The 9,299-nt window shown below is 42.5% G+C and overlaps 1 protein-coding gene across 1 annotated transcript; it reads left to right on the top strand.

Moving 5' to 3' along the window:
* Window positions 1-994: 994 nt before the first annotated feature.
* LOC115153823 (UDP-glucuronosyltransferase 2C1-like) lies at window positions 995-7,121 on the top strand. Its single transcript, XM_029699426.1, has 5 exons — window positions 995-1,063; window positions 1,322-1,469; window positions 5,071-5,235; window positions 5,485-6,198; window positions 6,314-7,121. The coding sequence occupies exons 2-5, from the start codon at window positions 1,332-1,334 to the stop codon at window positions 6,899-6,901; spliced, it is 1,605 nt and encodes a 534-aa protein (XP_029555286.1). The 5' UTR covers window positions 995-1,063; window positions 1,322-1,331; the 3' UTR covers window positions 6,902-7,121.
* The last annotated feature ends 2,178 nt before the right edge of the window (window positions 7,122-9,299 follow it).

The following is a 9,299-nucleotide window of genomic DNA, read 5'->3' as shown; positions in this document are numbered from 1 at the left end:
AGTGTTTTCCGACCGAATAAAAAAACATATAAACAAATACTACAAAATTATAATTACCTCTAAAACCAAAGTTGAGCCCCTGGGTACAGAGATGAGGTAGTCATTAAAAAACATTAATATTGTACAGAGATTAAGTCCATGCAACTAATTATGTGATTTCTTTAACACATTTGTACTCCTGAACTTGTTTAGTCTTGCTATAACAAAGGGGTTGAATACTTTTTGACTCAAGACATTTCAGCATTTCATTTTTTTATTAATTTGTAACAATTCTTTTTCTTCTAAAAACTGAATTCCACTTTGACATTATGGGATTTTGTGTGTAAACCAGAGACACAAACATCTCAATAAAATCCATGTTAAAATCATGTTAACCATTATTATCATCTTATTATGTGATTTGTTTAACACATTTTTACTCCTGAACTTGTTTAGGCTTGACATAACAAAGGGGTTGAATACTTTTTGACCCAAGCTCAGCTTTTCATTTTTTATTCATTTGGAGAGAAAAAAAAATCTGAAAAACAGAATTCCACTTTGACATTATGGGGTATTGTGTGTAAACCAGACACAAGCATATCAATTTAATCCATGTTAAATTCAGACTGTAACGCAACAAAATGTTTTAAAACATGAATACTTTCTTAAGGCACATTACTACTACCTGGTGTCAAACTAGAGATGGACATATCCGCATATGGTAATGATTGTATCAATGATAAGTAGGCATTTAAATTGGGTGAGAGGTTAGTTATGTGACAGGTGTGTTTTACCTGAACTCACTAGTGTTATTGCCTAAGTAGTGGTTGAATCCCAAATGGCATCCTAATCCCTACAATAGTCTACTATGTTCACCAGAGCCCTGAGGACCCTGGACAAAAATAGTGCAATTTGTGAGGCACCACTATCTGTTTGTAAATCATCTACCTGGGCTATAGCAGGACTTCTGTACTATCGGGAGGACTTTGAACTCTCAAAAGTTCAAAGTATTGAACAGCCGTTATGTAACCGTTTGCAGTCCCCTGCAGAGCGTTGTTAGTGCTGTGTGGACTCTATAGCACCGGTAAGACAACTCTTAATGCATGTTCTTATTCACCTACACTCAAGTAGTTTGTTGTTATGTAATAGTGTTATTAAGCCGTGCAGACAAAACACTAACTTATTGGCACAGGTAGATAACATAATGGTGAATCTTAATTAGCTGTTATTTAACTATATGTTGGAAGAGTGCAAGACTTGATAGGCTTTCAGGTCAATGAAGTATTTTACGTGAGGTGACTAGTTGAAAACAAGTGACTTTTGTTCTCTTTTTTCCTTTCAGTTTAGACACAATGCATTCCAGCTCTCCCTGGGGAAACCTCTCGTTTTTAAGTCTGGTGTCATTTCTCCTTCTCCTTCCTGCACCGTCCTGCCATGGAGGAAAAGTCCTGGTCTTTCCTGTCGATGGAAGCCACTGGGTCAACATGAAGGTGCTCAATGTTGTGTCTAGCGTTCTGTTAACTTTACGAAGATTTCCTGCTGATTATTCCCTTCTGATTTCGGGAATCCAATCAGCATTTCTGAAAAATCTGGGTATTTTTGGAAAGCTAATAGAATTTTGTTTCCATAGTTGTGTCTTGACGTATTATACACTGAGTGAACAAAACATTAGGAACACCTGCTCCTTCCATGATATAGACTGACCAGCTGAATCCAGGTGAAAGATATGATCCCTTATTGATGTCACCTGTTAAATCCACTTCAATCAGTGTAGGGGAGGAGACAGGTTAAAGAAGGATTTTTAAACCTTGAGACAATTGAGACATGGATTGTGTATGTGTACCATTCAGAGGGTGAATGTGTAAGATAACATTTTTAAGTGCCCTTGAACAGGGTATGGCAGTAGGTGCCAGGCGCACTTGTTTGAGTGTCAAGAACGGCAACTAACTGTTTACTTAGTTACGTTTTACCAAATCACTCCAGTTACATAGGTTTATATTGTTATATATTACGTCGCAGGGCTGCTTGACAAAAATACAAATAATTTCATAATATATATATATATATATATATATATTATACTGCTCAAAAAAATAAAGGGAACACTTAAACAACACAATGTAACTCCAAGTCAATCACACTTCTGTGAAATCAAACTGTCCACTTAGGAAGCAACACTGATTGAAAATAAATTTCACATGCTGTTGTGCAAATGGAATAGACAACAGGTGGAAATTATAGGCAATTAGCAAGACACCCCCAATAAAGGAGTGGTTCTGCAGGTGGTGACCACAGACCACTTCTCAGTTCCTATGCTTCCTGGCTGATGTTTTGGTCACTTTTGAATGCTGGCGGTGCTTTCACTCTAGTGGTAGCATGAGACGGAGTCTACAACCCACACAAGTGGCTCAGGTAGTGCAGCTCATCCAGGATGGCACATCAATGCGATCTGTGGCAAGAAGGTTTGCTGTGTCTGTCAGCGTAGTGTCCAGAGCATGGAGGCGCTACCAGGAGACAGGCCAGTACATCAGGAGACGTGGAGGAGGCCGTAGGAGGGCAACAACCCAGCAGCAGGACCGCTACCTCCGCCTTTGTGCAAGGAGGAGCAGGAGGAGCACTGCCAGAGCCCTGCAAAATTACCTCCAGCAGGCCACAAATGTGCATGTGTCTGCTCAAACGGTCAGAAACAGACTCCATGAGGGTGGTATGAGGGCCCGACGTCCACAGGTGGGGGTTGTGCTTACAGCCCAACACTGTGCAGGACGTTTGGCATTTGCCAGACAACACCAAGATTGGCAAATTCGCCACTGGCGCCCTGTGCTCTTCACAGATGAAAGCAGGTTCACACTGAGCACATGTGACAGACGTGACAGAGTCTGGAGACGCCGTGGAGAACGTTCTGCTGCCTGCAACATCCTCCAGCATGACCGGTTTGGCGGTGGGTCAGTCATGGTGTGGGGTGGCATTTCTTTGGGGGGCCGCACAGCCCTCCATGTGCTCGCCAGAGGTAGCCTGACTGCCATTAGGTACTGACATGAGATCCTCAGACCCCTTGTGAGACCATATGCTGGTGCGGTTGGCCCTGGGTTCCTCCTAATGCAAGACAATGCTAGACCTCGTGGCTGGAGTGTGTCAGCAGTTCCTGCACGAGGAAGGCATTGATGCTATCGACTGGCCCGCCCGTTCCCCAGACCTGAATCCAATTGACCACATCTGGGACATCATGTCTCGCTCCATCCACCAACGCCACGTTGCACCACAGACTGTCCAGGAGTTGGCGGATGCTTTAGTCCAGGTCTGGGAGGAGATCCCTCAGGAGACCATCCACCACCTCATCAGGAGCATGCCCAGGCGTTGTAGGGAGGTCATACAGGCACGTGGAGGCCACACACACTACTGAGCCTCATTTTGACTTGTTTTAAGGACATTACATCAAAGTTGGATCAGCCTGTAGTGTGGTTTTCCACTTTAATTTTGAGTGTGACTCCAAATCCAGACCTCCATGGGTTGATAAATTGGATTTCCATTGATTATTTTTGTGTGATTTTGTTGTCAGCACATTCAACTATGTAAAGAAAAAAGTATTTAATAAGATTATTTCATTCATTCAGATCTAGGATGTGTTGTTTAAGTGTTCCCTTTCTTTTTTTGAGCAGTGTGTATATATACACACACATACAGTACCAGTCAAAGATTGAACACATTCAAGGGTTTTTCTTTATTTTTCACTATTTTCTACATTGTAGAATAATAGTGAAGACATCAAAACTATGAAATAACACATATGGAATCATGTAGTAACCAAAAAAGTGTTAAATAAATCAAAATAGATTTTATATTCTTCTAAGTAGACACCCTTTACCTTGATAACAGCTTTGCACACGTTTGGCATATAAAACATATAATTGAATTTGTTTAACACTTTTTTGGTTACTATATTACATTACCTTGCATCTCGAAACAAATACCAAGTTATGAATAGGTTTTAATGTTTTTCTGTCAAATCAATCCGTTTTTGTTTGCACACAGTACCATAAGGTGTAAAAAAATGGAACTTGTACTGAAGTAGTTTTCTGACCGGATACTTTTTTACTTTTACTTGAGTTAATTACAATATAGATAATATAGATAATAGTACTTTTATGTAATTTTGGATTTTCAGTACTATAGCCACCTCTGCCAGTGGGAATTTACCGTATTGTGTGCTGCATAAGTTTTGCGATTTCAAATTAATGATTTCAACTATATTAATCAGGTCACACCTCACCACAACCACCAAAGTGGGTTTCGGCCCTCCAGGACCAGAATTGAAGAACCCTGCATCTCAATGAGACTACTGTGTATACTGTGCTAACATATGGAATTGTTTTAAGACGGTCATACTGTGGATCATTTAGCTAATTGATGTTGAATTAAAGGACCCCTTTAGGTATAAAAAATACATTAAAAAATGATTTGATAAAATATTGAATATGGTCTTTACTACTATAGCCCATTGAAATGCATTGAATGACATTGGAAAAAAGACAGCAAAAAATAAATGGTTTTTAAGTGTCTGTCTTATATCTTACGTTCGTTATTTTGGACACATATTTAATCCCTTATTTTTGATGGTACAAATTACCTTCATACTTCCATTCGCTTGTATGGGTTAGCTTCAGACGAGTCCCGTGACACTTCTGAGGGTCGTAGAACAAAACAGAGAACACAGTCATGTTTGTGAGAGTCATCTTTCCATAGAGATGTCATTTTAGTTTGTAGATTACACCGTTGAGACCCTACAGACGTTTTCGTGAGAAGACTGATTTCGGGATGTCTCTCATGGTCTGACAAACACTGCTATAGCTCGGCCAACTTCCACCACAGATGCAGAAGGCTGACCTAGGTGGATGCGGTGGATTAAGATCAGCTCATGATATATCCAGCTTGAACTGAAAGATTTTGATGCAAATGTTTTTCTTATGTTTCCTAGATTGATGCCTTTTAAAGAATTACTACTTTTTAAAAGGCACATTGTTGACAGCTCTCTACAACATGCCTCTGATATAATACCAGCCCCTTTGTGAGCTTACTAACGTCACCAATGTGTAGGTACTGATCGAGGAGCTCCATGCCAGAGGCCACACCATCACAGTGGTCAGACCCTCTACCAGCTGGTACATCACCGAGGAGTCACCTCTATACACCTCTATCACCATCAAGGAGAAAGATTACTTATACAGCTTCATTGAAACCTTCCTACAAAATCAACTGAAGGTATATGTCTTCATAACGTAGCTAAAGTACAGAAGACCCTAAGGTATGTCTTCGTAACGTGCCTACAGAAGTACCTGAAGGTATGCCTTCATAATGTGCCTACAGAAGCACATGAAGGTTTGATGTGTCTTTATGACTGGTTGATTGGTTGATCCATCTATCCAGCCAGCAAACCAGCCAATCAACCATCAGCCAGACATCCATTTATTTTGTTCAAGAGGCATTCAGTCTCTGTTTGTCTTTATTCAGGCTCAGAGAGAGGGGATATCTTTGGTGAAGTTCTTCCAACTAACCAAGGAGTTCCTCAGCATGATAGAAGAAGCCCACACCCTTGGCTGCGAGATGCTGGCTCGCATATTCGACGACAAGGAGCTGATGAAGAGTCTCCAGGACGCTCAGTATGACATGATGCTCACCGACCCTAACATCGCTGGAGGGATGCTGATGGCCCACTATCTCAAACTGCCTGTGGTGCTCAACGCCCGTTGGATCACCAGTGGGGAGGGCCATTTTGCCATCGCACCCTCTCCCCTGTCCTACATCCCAGTTACAGGTTCTGGGTTCAATGACAAGATGACCTTCGTCCAACGTGTCCAAAACATGCTGCACTACAGCATCATTGTGTATCAGCAGAGGTTCGTAGTTGGGCCGATTTATGACGCAATTTGCTCCAAGTACTTCGAAGGGGGCTGTGACATCATCTCCCTGATCCAGGAAGCTGACATCTGGCTGATGAGGTCTGACTTTGTGTTTGACTTCCCCCGTCCAACCATGCCCAACGTCGTCTACATGGGGGGGTTCCAGTGCAAGCCGGCCCAGCCCCTGCCTCCAGAGCTGGAGGAGTTTGTCCAGAGTGCCGGGGAGCATGGGGTGATCGTCATGTCTCTGGGGACTCTTGTCAATACACTTCCTGTTGATATCACAGACCAGATTGCCAGTGTGTTCGCCAAGCTGCCTCAGAAGGTATCCTGATTGTTTTAATTATTAGCTTTTATATGAAAAGCTCTCTGCAATGTAAGTGATGTAAATGAGAGGTTATTTAAACAGAAAGTAATGTCTTCTTCATCTTCTATCTAAGGTGATCTGGAGACACCGGGGCAAGAAGCCATCCACTCTGGGCAACAACACCCTTCTGGTGGACTGGATGCCTCAGAAAGACCTCCTGGGTCACCCCCAGACCAGAGCCTTTGTGGCCCACGGAGGAACCAACGGGGTCCAGGAGGCCATCTACCACGGCACCCCAGTGCTGGGGATACCCCTGTTCTTCGACCAGTATGACAATCTTCTGCGTCTGCAGGAGAGAGGCGCTGCCAAGATCCTGGAGCTAGCCATGTTCAACGGATCCAATTTCCAGCAGGCTCTGAACCAGGTGCTCACCCACGCCCCCTACAGGGAGAACATGCAGAGGCTGTCCCGCCTGCACAGGGACCAGCCCATCAAGCCCATGGACAAGGCCCTCTTCTGGTTGGAGTTTGTGATGCGACACAAGGGGGCGTCTCACCTCCGTACGTCAGCCAACAGGATGCCCTGGTACTCTTACCACTCTGTGGACGTGCTGTTGCTGCTGCTGGCTGCCGGGGGAGGAGTCTTGCTCTCTACTGGGCTCCTGATCAGGATCCTCTGGAGAACCTGCCGGAAGAACAGGAACAAAACCAAACAACACTGACACCAGTTGCAGAATAGCATTACTGGAAATCAAGACTGTTCTCAGGGCAGACCTGGATATAGCTAGATATTTTGCGTACGGGACATTTCTACCATTTTAGCTAAACCCTAACCATTTTCCTAAACTTAATGTAGTTCCCCATACACCAAAAGTGCCTTCAGAAAGTATTCACTTCCCTTGACTTGTTCCACATTTTGATGTATTACAGCCTGAAATTTAAATTGATTAAAAAACATTAAACAATAAGCTGAAATGTCTTGAGACAATAAGTTTTCAACCACTTTGTTATGGCAAGCCTAAATAAATACGTTCAGGAGTAAAAATGTGCTTAACAAGTCATATAATAAGTGTTTAACATGATTTTTGAATAACTACCTTATCTCTGTACCCAACACATACAATTATCTGTAATGTCCCTCTGTCGAGCAGTGAATTTCAAACACAGATTAAACCACAAAGACCAGGGAGATTTTCCAATGCCTAGCAAAGAAGGGCACCTATATCAATACACCCAGTCACGACAAAGTTACAAGTGTCGTTCTTAACTGAGTTGCTGGAGAGGAGGGAAATCACTCAGGGATTTCACCACGAGGCCAATGGTAATGCTAAAACAGTTAGAGTTTAATGGCTTTAATAAGAGGAAACTGAAGATGGATCAACAACGTTGTAGTTACTACTATACTAACCTAAATGACAGATTGAGAAGTGAAACTGCAAAAAATGTGACAAAAGAAATGAATGTCCGAAAACAAAGTGTTATGTTTGGAGCAAATCCAACACATCCACTCCTTATATTGTCAAGGATGGTGTTACATTATTATGGGTATTGTGGGTATTGTCACATCCTGACCAGTAAAGGGGTTATTTGTTCTTATAGTTTGGTCAGGATGTGGCAGGGGGTATTTGTTTGATATGGTTCGGGGTGGTTGTGTATGTAGAGGGGTGTTAGATTTATGTATTCCGGGGTTTTTGGTTATTGTTCTATGTTAGTTTATTTCTATGTTCTGTCTAGTCGTTTGTATTTCTACGTTTTGCTAATTGGTGTTGGGGCCTTCAGTTGGAGGCAGCTGTCTATCGTTGCCTCTGATTGAAGATGCTGGCGGAAACAGGTACAAAGTATCTATATCAACAGTAAAATGAGTCCTATATCGACATAACCTGAAAGGCCGCTCAGCAAGGAAGAAGCCACTGCTCCAAAACCACCATAAAAAAAGCCAGACTACGGTTTGCAACTGCATATGGGGACAAAGATCGTACTTTTTGGAGCAATGTCCTCTGGCCTGATGAAACAAAAATATAACTGTCTGGCCATAATGACCATCGTTATGTTTGGAGGAAAAAGGGGGAGGCTTGCAAGCCGAAGAACACCATCCCAACCGTGAAGCACGGGGGTGGCAGCATCATGTTGTGGGGGTGCTTTGCTGCAGGAGGGCCTGGTGCACTTCACAAAATAGATGGCATCATGAGGAAGTGAAATGATGTGGATATATTGAAGCAACATCTCAAGACATTAGTCAGGAAGTTAAAGCTTGGTCGCAAATGGGTCTTCCAAATGGAAAATGACCCCAAGCATACTTCCAAAATTGTGGCAAAATGGCTTAAGGACAACAATTCAAGGTATTGGAATGGCCATCACAAAGAGTGGCCATCAGAATCCCATAGAACATTTGTGGACAGAACTGAAAAAGAATGTGCGAGCAAGGAGGCCTACAAACCTGACTCAGTTCCAGGAGGAATGGGACAAAATTCCCCCAACTTATTGTGGGAAGCTTGAGGAAGGCTACCTGAAACATTTGACCCAAGTTAAACAATTTAAAGGCAATGCTACCAAATAATAATTGAGTGTATGTAAACTTCTCACCCACTGGGAATGTGATGAAAGGTATAAAAGCTGAAATAAATTATTCTCTGTACTATTATCCTAACTGACAGGGAATTTTTACTATGATTAAATGTCAGGAATTGTGAAAAACTGAGTTTAAACAGTTTTAACAGCCTGACCACACCGCTCGCGTTACGTGCAAAATACATTTTGAAATCTATGTTATTCAATTTTTTGCACCCACACTGCTCGCGCACGCCAACGAGCATCTGCGTTGCCAAGGGCTAAAATAGAAATCAGTTATATTTCTGAAGCAGATTGCGCTGCAAGTCTTGCCTCTCCCATCTCCTCATTGGTTTATAGAAGCAGGTACCCACATGCCATCTCCTCATTGATTATACCCAAGTGGGTGACTGAAAGACGAACGAGGTCAGTGGCGGTAATGCACCTCATTTATGAAAGTTGCCAATCGCAATAATGCGCTGCAAGAGAAGAATAGGTCTGGAAGGAAAAGAGATGACTAGAAACGATTCGGTTGACCATTTTATGTGTGGATTAATTGGCGGAGCACCAACC

The sequence above is a fragment of the Salmo trutta genome, chromosome 19, assembly GCF_901001165.1.
Source record: "Salmo trutta chromosome 19, fSalTru1.1, whole genome shotgun sequence".
Lineage (NCBI taxonomy): Eukaryota > Metazoa > Chordata > Actinopteri > Salmoniformes > Salmonidae > Salmo > Salmo trutta.
Note: the sequence above shows the minus strand (reverse complement) of the source record. Positions and strands in the feature narration are given on the sequence as shown.

What these genes read in the sequence shown, in the direction of transcription:
- LOC115153823 (XM_029699426.1), top strand. Translation starts at nt 1,332, where the DNA reads ATGCATTCCAGCTCTCCCTGGGGAAACCTCTCGTTTTTAAGTCTGGTG. An exon ending in GCCACTGGGTCAACATGAAG is followed by an intron (nt 1,470 to 5,070) that starts GTGCTCAATGTT and finishes ACCAATGTGTAG; the next exon opens with GTACTGATCGAGGAGCTCCA. An exon ending in TCGCCAAGCTGCCTCAGAAG is followed by an intron (nt 6,199 to 6,313) that starts GTATCCTGATTG and finishes CTTCTATCTAAG; the next exon opens with GTGATCTGGAGACACCGGGG.